General features: G+C 38.9%; 1 protein-coding gene across 3 annotated transcripts in view; it reads left to right on the top strand.

Moving 5' to 3' along the window:
* tefu (Serine/threonine-protein kinase tefu) overlaps positions 1–17500 on the top strand; it is a gene marked incomplete at both ends in the record, with an annotated part of 57528 nt that overhangs the window by 2528 nt on the left and 37500 nt on the right. For all 3 annotated transcript variants that reach the window (XM_070131149.1, XM_070131148.1, XM_070131147.1), the window contains 16 exon segments: positions 35–219; positions 591–725; positions 1058–1165; positions 2813–2921; positions 3458–3538; positions 3803–3887; positions 4256–4344; positions 8194–8418; positions 8616–8722; positions 12954–13113; positions 13258–13438; positions 13724–13846; positions 14223–14425; positions 14747–14888; positions 16415–16566; positions 17136–17360. In XM_070131149.1, the coding sequence (XP_069987250.1) occupies positions 35–219; positions 591–725; positions 1058–1165; positions 2813–2921; positions 3458–3538; positions 3803–3887; positions 4256–4344; positions 8194–8418; positions 8616–8722; positions 12954–13113; positions 13258–13438; positions 13724–13846; positions 14223–14425; positions 14747–14888; positions 16415–16566; positions 17136–17360 (2310 nt within the window).

Genomic DNA, 17500 nt, shown 5'->3' with positions numbered 1-17500 from the left:
TGATAAGATAATTCATGATTCCCTTTTACTTTAGATTTTCCGAGACACTGCAAACTATGGTGTTTTGGATATCACTCAATCAGGCAGCACCCAAGGAAATGCTGACATGAATGTGACACAGGCCGGAAAAGCCAACAAGAGGAGGAGGATTGAAGTTGGCCTACAACCTTTAGCCTCCAAACTTAGGGAGGAAGGAACTCATCCACATGTGATTCCTTGGTTTGTAGCAGTGAAGATTTTCCTTGTTGTTTGTTGGTTGGTTTAGGTAGGACTTTCTGCTTTGCATTTAGGTTGTATATTAATTAGTTGAATGTGATGGAAGTGTTTGGCTAAAGTTCGGCCATAGAAAAACAGCCTCCAGAATTTTGGTGATATGTTGACCCAGAATGCTTAAAACAGCTTACATTTGAAAGTTATGTTTTACTTTCTCTTACTTCATTTTTTTTGCCTCATTATTTTTATTCTCGTAGATGGGATGCTAGTAAGAATGCTTCTTGTTGCTGACAAATCATGTAAAACCTGAACTAAGCTGGTTAATAGATCTATTGTAAGTTGGTTATCATTGACCTTAATTTTCTTCTCATCGTCAGGTACCAAATTCTCTTAGAGTTGCTGAAATCATACTCAGGCTTATTTGATACTGAAAGGTGCTTGCTGATGTTGGATATGTTCACCTGTACCCTAGGAGAGAGCAGGGTCACATTTGTACAAGAACACATTATACAGTACGTATTTGTTTATAATTTGGTTTCAATAAAAGATTATTATATATTTAAAGGAGGAGTGACACTTTTTTTGCAAGCAGCTGTTTGAAGGTAATTTTGATTAATTTCCCAAATACCTGTAATTGTCAGAGAATGATGTTTTATCTAAGCACAGTCTAGATCTTTAGAAATAAAAACCATTGGAAAACTTAGATACTTTTATATTGATAATTGAATCATTAGTTTTCATTTATTCTAATTAATATTTATTGTCATATATTCATTGTTTTCTATTTTATTTTTTTTTCTGTAAAAGTATTAATCTTTACTGATAACAATATTTCCACCAATAGGTGTCTAGGAGCTCTTGCGCTGCAGTACAACAAAGTTTTTCCTGAGAAAAGTGCTCATGAACTGATGAGGAGTGGCAAGTGGTCTCCTGTTTGGGATCTTGTGCTGAGGTGTGTTTAGATTGACTTTTTAGCTCCAGAAAACTTAATTTTCTCAGCCTAAGATTGTTGCCCAATTGCAGAAAGCATCAGTTTTTCTTATTTCACCATAGCCACTTCAGGATGGTGCCAAAGGAAATAGAAAAAATGTGGTGTGTGGATACTCCTCCCTAATTTCCTCCCCAGAGGATTATATTTGCAAAGAAAATGTATGTAATAAGATTTTGCAGTACCCCATACCCACTGTCCCTCCTTTAACTTTATGAAAGTTAAAGAAGTGATTGCCTTTCTGTAAGGATAGCTAATTTATTTCTGCTTTACAAAGATGTAGATATAGTCCCTTTTCTGATGACTGATTCAAACGACTGCTCTGATCGCTTTGTCTGTTTATATACATATACTGTATGTGCTACGTACCTAGTTCTATATATGTATATGTATGTATATATATCTATACATATATTTATTTATATGTCTATAATTTATATTGCTGCGCATGTATGTGACATGCATGCTATTATTACTGTAAATATATACTGGAATCATCATCCAAAGTCTGCCATTCCTTTATATTCTCTATTAACCCAATGCATCTCGATGATGTGTAGTTCATCTCTCTCTCTCTCTCTCTCTCTCTCTCTCTCTCTCTCTCTCTCTCTCTCTCTCTCTCTCTCTCTCTCTCTCTCTCTCTCTCTCTCTCTCTCTCTCTGTCTCTCTCTCTCTCTCTCTCTCTGTCTCTCTCTCTCTGTCTCTCTCTCTCTCTCTCTCTCTGTCTCTCTCCCTCTCTCTCTCTCTCTCTCTCTCTCTCTCTCTCTTTCTCTCTCTCTCTCTCTCTCTCTCTCTCTCTCTCTCTCTCTCTCTCTCTCTCTCTCTCTCTCTCTCTCTCCCTCCCTCACTCTCTCTCCCTCTCTCTCTCCTCTCTCCCTCTCTCCCTCTCCCTCGCTCTCTCTCCCTCTCTTTCTCTCTCTTTCTCTCTCTTTCTCTCTCTCTCTCTCTCTCTCTCTCTCTCTCTCTCTCTCTCTCTCTCTCTCTCTCTCTCTCTCTCTCTCTCTCTCTCTCTCTCTCTCTCTCTCTCTCTCTCTCTCTCTCTCTCTCTCTCTCTCTCTCTTCTCTTTCTCTCTTTCTCTCTTTCTCTCTTTCTCTCTCTCTCTCTCTCTCTCTCTCTCTCTCTCTCTCTCTCTCTCTCTCTCTCTCTCTCTCTCTCTCTCTCTCTCTCTCTCTCTCTCTCTCTCTCTCTCTCTCTCTCTCTCTCTCTCTCTAGATATATATATAGAGAGAGAGAGAGAGAATGAGAGAAAGAGAATGCATCTAATATATTATATATACAATTTTTTTTCTTTTTGTTTTCTTTTTTTATGATTGAATGCATTTACGAAATATTTTAGACGTGTATTAGTATTATATATACAGAACAATGAAAAAGAAATTATGATTATCTTCGCAATTGTCTCGTTACAAAGTACAATAAATGAGCCTTTTTATATAGATATATAACATTATCATATTATATTGAAAAAAATATAGAGAAATGGAACTTAGAACAGTGTCAGAACTTTCTATGACAGATACTTTTTATTGTGTCTCTTTAAAAAGTAGAAAATAAAATAACAGCTATAATTGCTGAAACTTCCATGCATTTTAATCTGAAATATTCCCCAGACTGGTTAGTGGAAAGCAGTGCAGCAAAACTGGCTTAGAGCTTCTCCAAATTCTGATGAAGACAGGTCTTGTGGCTCCTGACCTCTCAATCTTCAAGTTGTTTTATCAGGTAATGCATAAATCACACCTCTAGTTTTGTAGATGAACATTTTCTTCAACCAGGGTGCACAACCCATTAATGCCGGTATATTTTGAAGCTGAGAATAAAAGATTCTGGGCGGTTACAAAATCGGCGCGCGGGGCTGGCTTGGACTCCGCGGCCCGCTGCTGCGTCGGAGTGCCAGCCCTAATACAGCGTCACACTGGTGGGACGCCTGGCAATATTTATTTTTTCGGGTGTCTCATATGTGGGACACCCGTCATTAGTGGGTTAAAAATAATTTGTGTGCTACAAGAGGATGATAATGTTAGTAATGTTAATCTGATATTCTGTATCCACAGTTATAAATAGGATTGCATACATATGATTTGCAATTTCATCTGGTTTTTGTATTTGTCTTTTCTTCCTCCTCCTATTCTCAATTTTTCATATCGTTTCCTTGTCTTTTGCCCTTTTTTTCAATTTGTTTTTCTTAATGTGCCTCTTCTACATTTTTTCTTGTTTACATTCAGGTTCCATTCATATTTTTCTTCTCTCCTCCTTAGGGATATGTAGACATGAATGCCACAGCCACATCCACTCTTCTGGTGGCTTTGACAACTGTATCTTTGCCAAAGACATTTAAGGTTTGTTGATCTTGGAAATTCTTTTGAATTGCATGATAACTGATGCTGATTATTTTGTAATAGTGACTTTTCTTTCGTTTGGACTGAATTTTGAATTTTATGGTCATTGCTATAGTTTCCTGAAAATACTTTTGTGTAATATATATTTGTTATTACCTTTTAGTAGTGTTTTCATCTTTATTAGTAGTGTTAAACAATGTAACTAAATTATACTGTTAAAATGCTAAGAAAGTCATTTGATTTGTTTTTTTATGTCTTTTCCAGAATGAATTGTCAGTCCTGGCTCAGGATCAGGTGCAGGATGCTCGTTCTAGTCTACGGAGAATCCTCTTGCCTTTGGAGGTTGAGGGTGCGTGTATTTTCAGTCTAAAGTTTCTTTTTCTGTTTTTCTTTGTTTGATTTTTGTAGTTTGGTATATTTTTTATGTGAATGTTTTTATACTCTTTTCTCTTTTATTTTTCATTGTATCTGTATCAGTCTACCTATTTCTGTGTGAATATTTGAATGTATGTTTTTGTAGTTTCATTTCATTTTTTTCTGTAGTTACTTTCTAAGGAGAATACTAGGCATATTAGGTTTCTTTCAAAATATTGAAAGAAAAAAAATGTTAAATAAGTATTTCAACTAAATTGATTATTTCTTCTTGTCTCTGTGTCTTGTCCTGTCTTTAATTTTTTTATGTATAAAATCTTTTAATGATAACATGTTTGATAACAGGACCAAGTGGAACTGCATCCCTAGAGAGCCCCTTACTTCTGGCACAAGTCCTGGTGCTTACTTGCCTCAGGGATTCATGCATAAAACAGGTAACAAGGCACTTGTAGACATTACAACAGTATGAAAATTGAGATGAATAAATGGATCTAATGTACTTGGTGAAATGTAAAAGTTATATGGATTTATTTTTTGAGACAGATTATAAAGCTTTTGTTTTTAGTTATGTGTACTTATATTGAAGAGGCATGGGTTTCAGTAGGCTTCATATGGTCTGAGGAATCAAAGAAAACATTATTGTAACAAAAATGAAGGTGAACATGGCATAGACAGAAGTTATGAGTGAATTTTTGTATTTTGTTTGTTATTTTTTTGTGAATTTCCAGAGTAATTCAATGTAAGGGAAATCTTTTTGTCAGTCAGAACATTACCCATATCATAATTAATCAATGTTATGCACTTTATGCTTGTATGTATATTTATATGTATATGTGTGTATGTTTAGCTATATAGGCATATATATATATATGTATGTATATGTATGTGTGGGGGAGGTGGGCCTTGCCAGTCCTCCTCCCCCCCAGAGATAACTCTTTGGCAACATTGCATGTAATTAGCAATGCTGGGGGGAGGGGAAATGCCCCTCTCACCCAGCAAGAGAGGCGGGCTGCGGACCCCACAGGGAGGGCGACTGCTGGGGTGCAGGTTGGGAATGGGAGCTACTGGCAGCTGCCAGCACAGAATGAGGCTTGTGGGGCAAAGCCATCGGGAACCCCACAGGTGAATGTTGAGTCCCGCAGCCTACCACCCCCTCTTATGCGGGGCAGAGGTGACAGTGGTGGTAGAGGAGGCTTCCACCTGGAGTGACTGCCCAAGGGTTAACTGCAGGCAGGAGTTCAGGATGGGGCTTGGAATATCCACTCTTTGGGTCAGGATGATTGGTTGCCTCTTCTATTGAGGGAACTGGGGAGGCTGAGAGTTGGGGTGGCTGCTCTATCAGAGGTGAGAAGACCTAGAAGTAGCCATAGCTATCTCCAGTAGGCTCAAGCGTGCAACGCTTGATGCAGCCCAAGAATCGATTGGTGAACGCCTGAGGGCAAGACAGAATTTTATCTCTCAGGAGATGCTGGAAGCCACAGATGTCTGCTGTATGGCTCTTCTGACAGGGGATCGGGATTTGCACCATTCTCAGGTGCACAGAACTCGGTCTCTGTGAAGAATGGACAAGGAACAGTTTATGAGGAGCCTTGCTGAGGAGGTCGAAGGCCATTTCTTAGTAAATAACCTTTGTCCTGCATACCAAGCCCTGAGAAAGCCGAAATCCAAGCTCTCTTCACAGGTGACTGCATTTCAATCATCTCAGATCCTATTGCAGTGCATTGGGCTAAGTATTTTGAACAGTTGTATCAGGTTGACTCACCAACAGTTACCTTGGATGCAGGTAGTGCTGTGATTCCGTTGCCGGTTCCACCCATCAGTAAGGATCCACCCTCCTTGACTGAAGTCAGGGAGGCGATCTACAAGCTGAAGAGTGGCAAAGCAGCGGGTATTTGCGGCATTCCAGCTGAACTGTTAACCCATTTACAATGGGTGTCCTATATATGAGACACCCGGAAAAATAAACATAGCCAGTGTGACTTGGATCGGAACTCTTACTCCGAATACGTTTCAGGCCGCGGCCAGCATGAGGGCAGATTTCGTGCCGGCCCCACGTGCCAATTTTGTAGCTGCCTGGAAAATATTATTTTTGGCTTCAAAATATACCAACATTAGTGGGTTAAAGGCTGGTGGTGAACCTATGGCGTGCGGGTTGCATGCTGTCCTGACTGCTATCTAGTGGTCTGGTACCGGTCCCCCTGACCTGTGGAGGGGTGTGGTTATCCTTCTCTGGAAGGGGAAGGGCGACCGATGGGACTGCAGCAATCACTGAGTCATCACACTGGTCAGTAAACCAGGCAAGGTCCTTGCCCACATCCTTCTGAGATGTATCAGAGACCACCTACTAAGGCATCAGAGGCCAGAGCAATCTGGATTCAGTCTTGGTAAGTCCACAATAGAATCGAGTCATTCCAGAGCGCCGTTGTGAGTTTGGGGGTGGGCTGCTTGCAGCCTACATCGATTTCAAGAAGGCGTTTGATACGGTGCATCGGGAATCACTCTGGGAGATCCAGAGACGACTGAGAGGATTATTGAACTAATAGCAAGCCTGTATACTGGTACAGAAAGTGCTATTAAGTGTGGTAGGGGCCTGTAGAGCTTCTTTCCTGTTAATTCAGGAGTGAGGCAAGGCTGTGTCCTTGCACCAACACTTTTCAACGCTTGCATGGACTGGATACTGGGCAGAGCTAATGTTCAGAATCATTGTGGAGCAACAGACCTTGACTTTGCTGATAATGTTGCTATTTTGTCTGAATCCTTGGAAACCTTAGTGGTGGCTCTTGATGCATTTAGTAATGAAGTGAAGCCCTTGGGTATAGAGGTCTCCTGGACCAAGACCAAGATCTAGGATTTTGGGGACTTGCTAGGAGAACCTTTTCAGTCGGTACGTGCTTGCAGCGAGGACATTGAAGTCACAGAGAGCTTTACATACCTTGGTAGTGAAGTCCATAACTCTGGGCTGTCAGAGCAAGAAGTCAGCAGACGGATTGGCCTGGCAGCAGGGATCACAAACTCTCTCAACAAGAGTATTTGGAGATGTCAGTACCTGTGCAGAAGGACCAAGCTATGGGTTTTCAAGGCCCTAACAATACCAGTTTTGCTATATGGTAGTGAAATCTGGAAATTAAACCGTGTGCCTTGGAGTCTTGTCTCGATGCCTTCTGTAATCGGTGCTTGCACCGGATCATGGGGTACTGTTTGTGGGACCACGTGTCCAGTCAGTGGTTGCACTGTGAGACTGGCACAGGACCTACTACCTGCACAATCTGTGATCGCCAACTCAGGATAAACGGCCATCTGGCTCGCTTCCAACAGGATGATCCTGCCCACCAGATTGACTCTGTAAGAGATAACCCTGGGTGGAAGAGGCCTGTGGGACGAGTTAGGAAGATCGTGAGGAGCTTGAGATGGGCCGAATCCTTGCCTAGCGGCTTGCTATGAGGGACCCCAAAAGGTGGAAACAAAGGGTGGACGCGGCTGTGCGCCCCCGTCGACTTTAGCTCCTAATGATGATGATGCATTTTATTGGCATAAACTTGAGGCCTTTAGAAACAGTAAAGAAAATAAAAGAAATAGAAATGAAGAACTGAAAGCCATGTCATTAACTCATTGATGTCAGTTTTTGGACTTACCTGACTTCATCTGATTTTCCCATTCTTTGAATTATTGGGGAAAAGTATCTTCCTAAAATTATTAACCCGTTGGATCCGGTTGTGTCATGGAAATCACAGTGCTGAAAACACAGGCAGTGGGTTATGTAAGTAGCCAACATCCTGGGCTTATGGCGCGTAGGCCAGGCACACACAAACACCCACAAGAGGTGACAAGGCACTGTGCCTCCCCTTTGCAAAGGTTTGTGCACTCGGGGCAAGTTATTTCCCTCACCCTGGCCTTAGCTCATGACAGCAAGTTCATGTCGCCCGGACCGCGGTCATTTTGCCCGAGGATGGAATGTTCATGTCACCTGGTCCTCGATCCAGATTTTACCATGAAGTGACCGCAACATCATTTGGGTCCAAGGGGTTAATAACATTACTGTCATTACTATTATTATTTACATTGTGATGATTATATTCTTATTAACAATACTAATAACAATAAAGAATATAAGACAAAATTGTTTTCAAGAAATGAGATTAGGTAGGACAGTTGATGAAATTCTTGTTGACTAGGCACTTGTAGAATGAATTTTGTGTAAACAAAGTGAAATCATTGTGGATGTTGCATATAAGTACAGACCCTCCTGGTATTAATAGGTTCAGCCACATTTCCAAATTCTGCAGGCAGTCTTCATGCAACACCAACTGAAGCCAGGAAGACTGAGCAATAGAGATCCACTGACTTGCCTAGCAGAACACTATCTCTTATCAAGCTTTTCCAAAGCTCTTCCCCTAAGACACACCAAACTGGAGGAGAACCAAGAAAATGAGAAGTGGTGTGCAGACATGAAGATTCTCCCGCATGAGCAGGAGAACATGGTAGAGAGAGTTGTTTCATATGTCAACCAGGTAAGGGGATTGCAAGTTGAGGGGAAAGGTGTATATACAGTTGATCACTTGGTATACAGTGCTTAGCAGATGTGTTGAAATTGAACAAAATTGGAATTTCCTACCTTATTTTGATTGGTCTTTTGCAAATATTTTAGCATGAAAGGGTAAAAAGAGGTTGATATCTGACTTGATAGAGATATTTATTTTATATACAGCTGTTACCCATGGTCTCCGAGGAAGGAGTGACAGTTCAGGATTTGACTACACTTTTGCTCGCTTTGGAGTTGATTGTGTCTCTTCAGCTTTATATGCCGGATGCAAGGTAAGTTAGGTAAAAGCTTCTGTCGTATTCATTATTATCATTATTTTTTTATTTTATTATTATTTTTTTTATGGAGACTACACGTTTCACCTCAATGAGGTGTATTCATTTTGTTTTTTTATCTAATTTTATGTATTCATTTATGAAGTTTGTAATTGTTAATGATTTACAATGTAATTACTGTGACATCTTTCATTGAGCTTTATATTTTCCATGTCCTTCCATGTTCTTGTGCAGCCAAAGCAATAATTTGTTAATACATTCAGGAATCTCAACTAAATTGAGTTTGCAATCTTTTTAATAGCACTACACATTCAAATGCCAGGGTGAACAAAAAAGAGAAGAATCCACTCTTTTCCCCATAACTTTGGCTGTGATGATATAAGGAAAGTCCAATTTCTCTTTTCTTGGAGTGTATATACTTTGCTGGTTGCTCTGCATCCTTGAGAGCTCCAAGAGTGTTTTGTTCCTGTTTCCTTGATTCAGAAGGTTCCTCCTTCTTTTGCCATCTTTTATATCAGATTAACCTTCCCCCCTTTTTCTATCTGTTCCTCATATGGGTCAAGAGAGCTTTGTCTTTCACATTGTTTTCTGTGTGGTTTCTCACCTTGGATCCTTCTGCCCATCAACACTTAATGGCCTTAAGTATGGCTCTGGTTTCCTGATGAGTCTATGGCAGTAGTGATCTAGGATCCTTTTACTTAACAGCAGTGGTGATACAATTACAAATGATGTTACACCAGATACAGAAGTAAAGAGAAGACTAGCAGTGGGTAAAGGGAAGTTTCCAAAATTTGATAATCTCTGGAATACCAGAAATATCTCCACATCTACAAAGGAGAAACTTAAAATCATTGATAATTTCTATCTCTCTATGGATGTGGAGCATGGACACAGAACAAGTAGACAGCGAAAAGAATTCAACCTTTTAATATGATGCTTTCAAAGAATCCTTGGAATCACCTGGAAGCAAAGAATTGCAAATGAAACTGTAATGCAGAATCTTAAAGATCTCATTGGAAGCTAAAAACCACTGATTGAAATTGTGAGGAGGAAAATACCAAGTCACCAGGAACGTTGGCACACACTACCATGCATGGACAAGTATATGGACAGAGGACTAGAGGCCAACCAAAACACACCTGGCTAACCAACATCAAAAACTAAACTGGTTAACCCAGTAGCAATAGCTTACGAAGAAGCAGAAGACCGAGGGAATTAGCGAATGAAAGTGAGGACATCAAAATGTCCCTTTGGCCTTCCGGCCATGGGAATACCCTAACCCAGCTTCACAACCCCAACTAATGTAATGCCAGCATGGACAGATGGTGGTGAGGGATGCCTACACTGTTTTTATGTTACTTTATCCTCTTGGCTTGGAAATTGTTCTGAACCACAACTTTTAACAGCAAAGCTCAATTCTCCATACAGGCTAGATAGTTGTGGTGTACTCCTTTAGTATAACCCTCAACTCTGTGCCAGACTGGCTCCTGTAAGGTGACATGGCTCTCGACTCATCTGTGCTGCCACCAATCTCCCCGAATCAGCCCTTGAGTGCTGCTATAAGATCTCTTCTGATTTCTAAATGCCAGCTAGTCATTGTGTGCCCCAGCATATAGTAAATAGGCACCTGCTTATTCTCCTTTATTTCTCTCACCTTACCTCAATTGATGATTGGTGGGTTTGATTAGAGTTAACCACAAGCTGTGATCTCCCATCTCTGTTATGGTGGGAAGAAACACTTTTATTTGATGTCTTCCCTCTTTCTAAGCTGTGGCTAGCATTATATGCTCTGTTTCTTCACTGAATCCTTTCCATTCTCCATGTATACATATGCTGCAAGAGACAGGGAAGTTTGCTCTCTCCTCAGCTTAGGTGCTAGAAGGAAAGGGAGAGCTCTCAGCCACACCATTCAAGCATGTGGTGTACTGGTATGGTACATTCTTATGCATTCTTTCCACAGCTGTTGTCGTGGTATCAAAAACTCGGGATTTTTCCTGTAACTTTTTTGTTATGAACAAGATGTACTTAGTGTTCACAGATATATTCTTCAGTCATGTAATTGGTCACCTGTTAGTAAACCCATTGTCACCTGTTAGTTAACCCATTGGGCATGGCATGTACGTACATGCCATGCCCCATTGTGTGTGTTGAATTTAGTAATTGTTTTTACACATAGATGGCTCCACAAGGACTAAGTCACCAATGAGCCAATTACGTGAACTACCTGTCTCCCGTTTACCATTTTCCTTGATTTTCGATAATATTTTCTAGTATTTCATATTGCTGTTAGTAATATCAGTAACAATATAGTAATTATAATAATTATAACAAGAAGTAGCAGTGTCAATATTGATTGCAGCAGTAAGAAAAAACATTTTCCCACTTTTTCAAGGAAAAGTGAGGCTGTAAGATCTACTGATTGACTCCTTTGGGACTAAGCATTGGCAGAGCCATATATGTGCAGAAACATTTAGCCAGGCATTGCCAAAGGGAACGCACTGTTTTCCTGTCGACATTGGGTTAATGGGTGTATGTCATTTATATTAAAGTGATGCCATAGGAAACAGCTTTTCATTGCCTTTGGTCTATAATTGACACACTTATTCACCATCATGATATGTGTGTATGGAGCTGTTGTCATTCCTCTTTTGGCCAGAGATGTATCCGCTTTGTTGAGATTGTGTGTTTAACTGCCACTCACGAGTTTTAGGACCCATGGATTATGTTGCAGTTGTTCTGTTGGTCTGGCTAATTTACTGCCATTGTACTAAATATAGTACAAGGGGTTCTTGACCATAAATGCACACTCAGCCTTCCTTTAACATATGGGTTCACCAGTTAATGAAGAGTGCATGTACCATCTTCTTTAGTTTTGTTCAACTAATTTTGTTTATACTAAGATGGTTCTATGTGTGCTTTGTTACCAAGGAGTCAGATGTTTGGCCTACTTATGCTGCATTCGGAACTGCTTGTCCTGCTCATCCAGACCAGTTGGATGAGATTTTTTGGCCGTTCGGAACCTCTACCATATCGTCCTGGACAAGTTGTCCATCTTGTCCATTTCGCCCTCCTGCAAACCTGGGTGAGCAGGACAAGATGACATCACAATAGATTTTATATGTAAACATTGACAGTTGCCGGTAACCACAAGATATTGGGGGGTAATTTTACGGCCCTTTATTGGTGTTATCAAAGAACTTTTTTGTGTTTGTCAGTTGCAGGTAAGTTAAATATGCATCAAAGGGGTTACAAAACCTGTGCAGCATATAAAATAAAGACACCTGCATTATAAAAAAAAGTGAATGTTTACATTTGAGCTGATTGCATTCTGGGCAGAAAGGGTCTTGGAGGTTCCAAATGCGGCCCACTTGTCCTGCTGGTCCTGGACAAGTTGTCTGAATTAGCAAGATGAGCACTTCCAAATGCAGCATTAATCTGAACAGTTTACCTCAGTTCTTCAATTTTAGCTAAATTTTTATTTCTATTGATATTGTTTGTTATTATTATTCATATCTTTATTAATGTCAAGAACAGAAATGATATTAATAGATTTTTACTATGAAAGTTCAAGGATTGGAGTGACAAATCTCTTGTGAGTGTAACAAATATGAATAAAACCAAACCATGATAAGACAATACACATGCACTCAGACATCAGCATGTTGATTTTGAGTATGTACAATCATGTTGGCCTCTCTTTGCTGCTCCTTTTTTTAAAGTAAGATAATTCCAGACTTGGTTCTGTTTATCGTCTTCTGGTATGTAGTGACTTATCATGTGTTTGTGATTTATTCTTCTCCCTTTTTTTAGGGTTTGTTCTTCAGTGAGCAAAATATTCCTTTGTCCTGTATTGCCATAGGTTAGGGTGTTACATTCATCCCTATTTTGTTGGAGAAAATAGAACTGATGAATGTGGAGGAGTGGTTTGTTGTGGACTTTGTCAGCGTGGATTCTTCTCTTATTTTGATCTTCCAAGGTACTTAGATGTACTATGCAACTGTAGTAATTGCATGCAATCAACCTGTTTGAGATTTCTGATTGGGTTCATACCTGACTGCACCAGCTCTTTCAGACAGTATTCCTGTTTTCCTGTAGAATTATACGAGACATATGAGCTTTGATCATTTTATGATCTACAGTATGTAAAACAGTTGGCATTAGATCTACATAACAAAAACATTTTACAATGCTTATCCCCCCCCCGCCCCAATCCCTAAATGTCAACCAGGCTGGAGACACTCCTGGATCAGGTCATGGGAAAGGTAGGTTTGGGTCTCAAGAAGATTTGGAATGAACCGGAGCTTAATCGTTGGAACCAGCTCCTGCCTCTCTTGGAACATCTCAGCACGCTGTACTCAAGAGTCACTGACTGTGCGAAACTTCTTAAGGTAAATAGTATTTTCACTTTCCTTCCTCTGTGTGGATGTTTTATGTTGGTATGATACATTACTGCTAAGACATCCAAATCTTCACATTCCCACTTCATATTTTCATTACCTTCACACAATATCATTATACATCTGTTACCTTAGGATCAAATCACAAAGAGGAACAGAGAGGAAGTACGGAAATTGCTGATGTCCAAAACACCTGCCATCCTCTATGGCTTGATTTTGGAGGCAGTGAGGGCTAGGGCCACAAAACCTGTGAACACAACCCAGCTTGGATCTACGCAGATCTACACAAGCAGAAGGCCCTTTACAAGTGGAAGAAGTAAGATATTGGAGCCCTCGGCAATGTTTATGGGGAAAATCCTATATTTACCTTGTTTTGTTTTCTTTGTGAAAACCCCAACTAGATAGGAGCTGTTGATGTTCCTACAGAATTGATTGTGGTATTGTTAGATCAAAGGTTGTATTAATAATTGTCATTGATTTCCATTGTATTAGCCTATTTGCAAGATTTTTTACATGTATAGGCCCAGCATTAGGAGGAGGAGGAAGAGGAGTAGTAGGAGGATCTAAAATATATGTTTATATTTTATATCATGTATTGCAGATGCAATGGATGATGATTTTGAAATGGACTTTGATGACAGAGAGAGTGAATCCACAGTTGTAATGAAAAATGACTTCGAAGAGTTTGGGAGTGATGACGAAGACAAATCAAATGGAACAGTTGGTGAGTTTTTTTAAGAAAGAATTGATATTGGAGAAAAAATTGAGTTTATTGAAAAGTTTTTTTTTTTTTCTGATTGTAAGTTATTTTGTCCTGTATAGAGCTGTATGCCTATAAACACATATGGCTATGTAGGACCCCTAAATATTTTCATTTCTCATGCTATCAGGGACAAAGGGTAAGTGGTAGGAGTTTGATATTTTGGAAATGTATTGATTTTATTCATTTTCTGTGCTCATTTATATGTTGTCTATATGTGTGTTGAAGTAAAATAGAAAATTATGAATGATAGTGCTCTCCCATCTGCCTGCATACCAGAATGCCTACAGTATATATCCAGTACTAACACAACAACCCATATTTTTCCTCTTGACAAAAGACCAGCTGAAACTTGATGACAACAGCACCCTAAGCTTTAAGGACAAGTGTATTGTGGAGGCCCAGAAGCTCATCGTCTTTACACATGGATTTGTGCAGGGCGTAGGGAGAGATGATGAGAATAACCAGCCTTTATTGGAGGTTGCAGAATTGATGGAAGACCTTGCCAAGAGCAGTCAGCTTGAGATGACTGATGTTGTTGTGGTGAGTTGAGAGAGAGAGAGAATGAGTGAGGGAGGGAGGGGGGATGAATGAATAAGGACATAGTGAGGGAATAATAGGAGAGTAGAGGGAAAGAGGTAAAATTCTTTTTGTTATTTGTTCATTTATTTTATTTCTTATTAATTTATATATTATATTCATTATTTTTTCATATATTGAAAGGAAAGGCTGTTAAAGCAAGCTTTGTATTTTTCTTATTTTTATTTGTCATTTCCTTGTTGATGTGATTTTTATGCTATTAGTATATATATGTATCTGTAGAAAAGAAGGTGCTTTTATTGAAATAATTAACCTATCTTTCAGATTCTCAACTTTGTGGTTGCACTGTTCAAGGCTGAGTATGATGAAGCCAACATGCAAGATGGGTTTGTTCTTTTAAGTGCTGTCAGCAAGAAGTATTCATCAGAGCCCCAGGTTGCTTCTTTCATTATCAAAATCATCACAGGTGGGTAAAGATGGTGTGATGTCCTGGATTTGACTGAAGTGCATTAGATAAATGTGTACATACATACAAACATACATATAGATATGTGTGTGGATACATTATATATATATATATATATATATATATATATATATATATATATATATATATATATATATATATATATATATATATACATATATATATATATATATATATATATATATATATATATATATATATATATATATATATATATATATATATATATATATATATATATATATATATATATATATATATGTATAAGTATATATATATATATATAAATATATAAGTTTCACAGTCAAGACAAAGTTTGAATGTTAAAGAAGAATGAGGGCAGTGACGGCATTTATAGGAGGTGCATGACACATGCAGCAAATACCCCCACTCAGACATAGAATGAAGTGTAGTGAAGGTCATCACTCCTAACTATTCCTTAATTGCCAGGTATGAATCATACACTACTGTGAGGTTACCTTACTTGCTTATTATTTGCTTTTGGTTTCACTTTGTTCTTACAGAGTTTGACAGACTCCAGCACAAAATAAAGTCATTATTATAAAGATGATGTCATAAAAGTCATTTACTAGTAGTCATTTGGATTCATTTGTGGCATATATTATGAAACTTTGACCCTGATTTTCCTCAAGACAAATTTAACTTGGATTCCCAATTGATTTTCACCCAAATAGTTGTATTATGCACCATTTTAAAGTTTGTTACAGTCAGTAGAACTTTATTTGCAGTATACCTGTATTTAGTAAATAGAATGCAATATAGGAATTTTGAAAAATGCTAATCATTAAGGCAATATAAAATTACTAGATTATAATATATAGAAGGAACAAATCATGCTCTAGGTACATTTTTCTTTCTATTCAGAATAAAGAAATGGAATTGATTAACAAAAAGGGGAAAAAGTAGTAGCTTATAATTTTTGCTTTTTTGATGATGATTAAAAAGATGTTGGTAAATTTTTGGAAAACGAGTTTTGAGATATCTCTGAGGGCAGAATAGAAAGGTATGAAGGGAAATTGTACCTTAAAAATAGTATATTGTAAGCCCGGTCCCCTTAAAAGGTGCATGCATACAGGTTCATTTGATAAATAGAAAGATTAGAGAAGCTCAACCAGAATGGTGTGTGGTTTCAGCATGCTAGAATGTGCAGAATATGCTTATGAGTTTATGCATGTAATATTAACCCATTCACGCCGGGTACATTTTGTAGCCAAAAATAAAATATTCCGGGCGGCTACAAAATCGGCGGGTGGAGCTTCCCCGGAGTCTGTCCGCCCGCCGGCTGCGGCCCGCTGCTGTGTCGCAGCGCAGCCTCGTTACAGCATCACACTGGCAGGATGCCCGGCATTGTTTATTTTTTTTTGGGTGTCTCATATATGTGACACCTGTTGCGATTGGGTTATCATGCAAAAAAAAATTCTGTTGACCTAATGTGTTTATATTATATTTCCAGGTACTTGAATTTTCATATTATTTTTCAACAGATTTCCTGACTGATAATGGTGCCTCCTTGTCAGACACAGCCAAGCAAAATGTTGTCTGCCTGTCACAGGCCTTTGCTCAGAAACACCATATGGGGAGCTACAGTTACTTTGCAGACAAAGCAATTTTCCAACTTATGGTAGAAATGACAAAGGTTAGTGGTGTAATTTGAATGAACTTTAGTGGATATAGAATCAGTAAATGTAGACATACTTATGAACAGTGTTCATTGCAACAATGTGTAAAAGATATGAATGAGAATTGATATTTTCTCAGTTAACCCACTAACGGCAGTAGATTTTGGAGCCAAAAATAATATTTTCCTGGCGGCTACAAAATCAGCGCACGGGGCTGGCCCGGAATCTGCCCGCGTGCCGGCCACGGCCCGCTACATATTTGAAACAAGAGCTCCGATCTAACATCACACTGGCAGGATGCCTGGCAGTGTTTATTTTTCCAGGTGTCTCATATATGGGACACCCTGTCATAAATAGATTAAAGACGTGGTTTTGATTGCTTCTGGTGAAGATGTGGTCAAAGACATCTATTACAATGTGAAGATATTCATTCTCATTCACACCTTTTCTAAAGAGGTATTGAATTGTAGTGATAACATATAACAAATTGATCTTGAGAAGTGAATTCACTCCAGTAATATTGATATTAAGTAACCTATTGAAACAGTATATTGTGTAATTACAATTTTTGCATCACCTGATACAGCTTGATCCAAAGCGAGAATGGTCTAAGTTCAGATCAAAGAATGGTGAGGGAATGGGTGAACTACATCACCTCCTATGTGACCCTAGTCATGAACAGCGCATCATGGCTGCTCGCCTGTCTCATCTGCTCCTAACAAACAATGATGGGACACCGCTGGACTCACGACACCAAGATCAGATGTTCAGGAAGGTGTATGAGACAGCTCTGGGAAACCTCAGTGTGCAGGTGAGATGGTGCAACTACCATCAGTTATTGTACTGATTTATGTTATTATTGATTTTCTTAATATTATCATCATTATCATTATTGTTAAGATAAAGATATGGTAGTTATTTGTTATAATTTTGATTGGTCTTTATTTATTT

Source organism: Penaeus vannamei, chromosome 16 (assembly GCF_042767895.1).
Source record: "Penaeus vannamei isolate JL-2024 chromosome 16, ASM4276789v1, whole genome shotgun sequence".
NCBI classification, from domain to species: Eukaryota; Metazoa; Arthropoda; class Malacostraca; order Decapoda; family Penaeidae; genus Penaeus; species Penaeus vannamei.
This window is presented reverse-complemented; position numbering and strand designations above follow the sequence as displayed.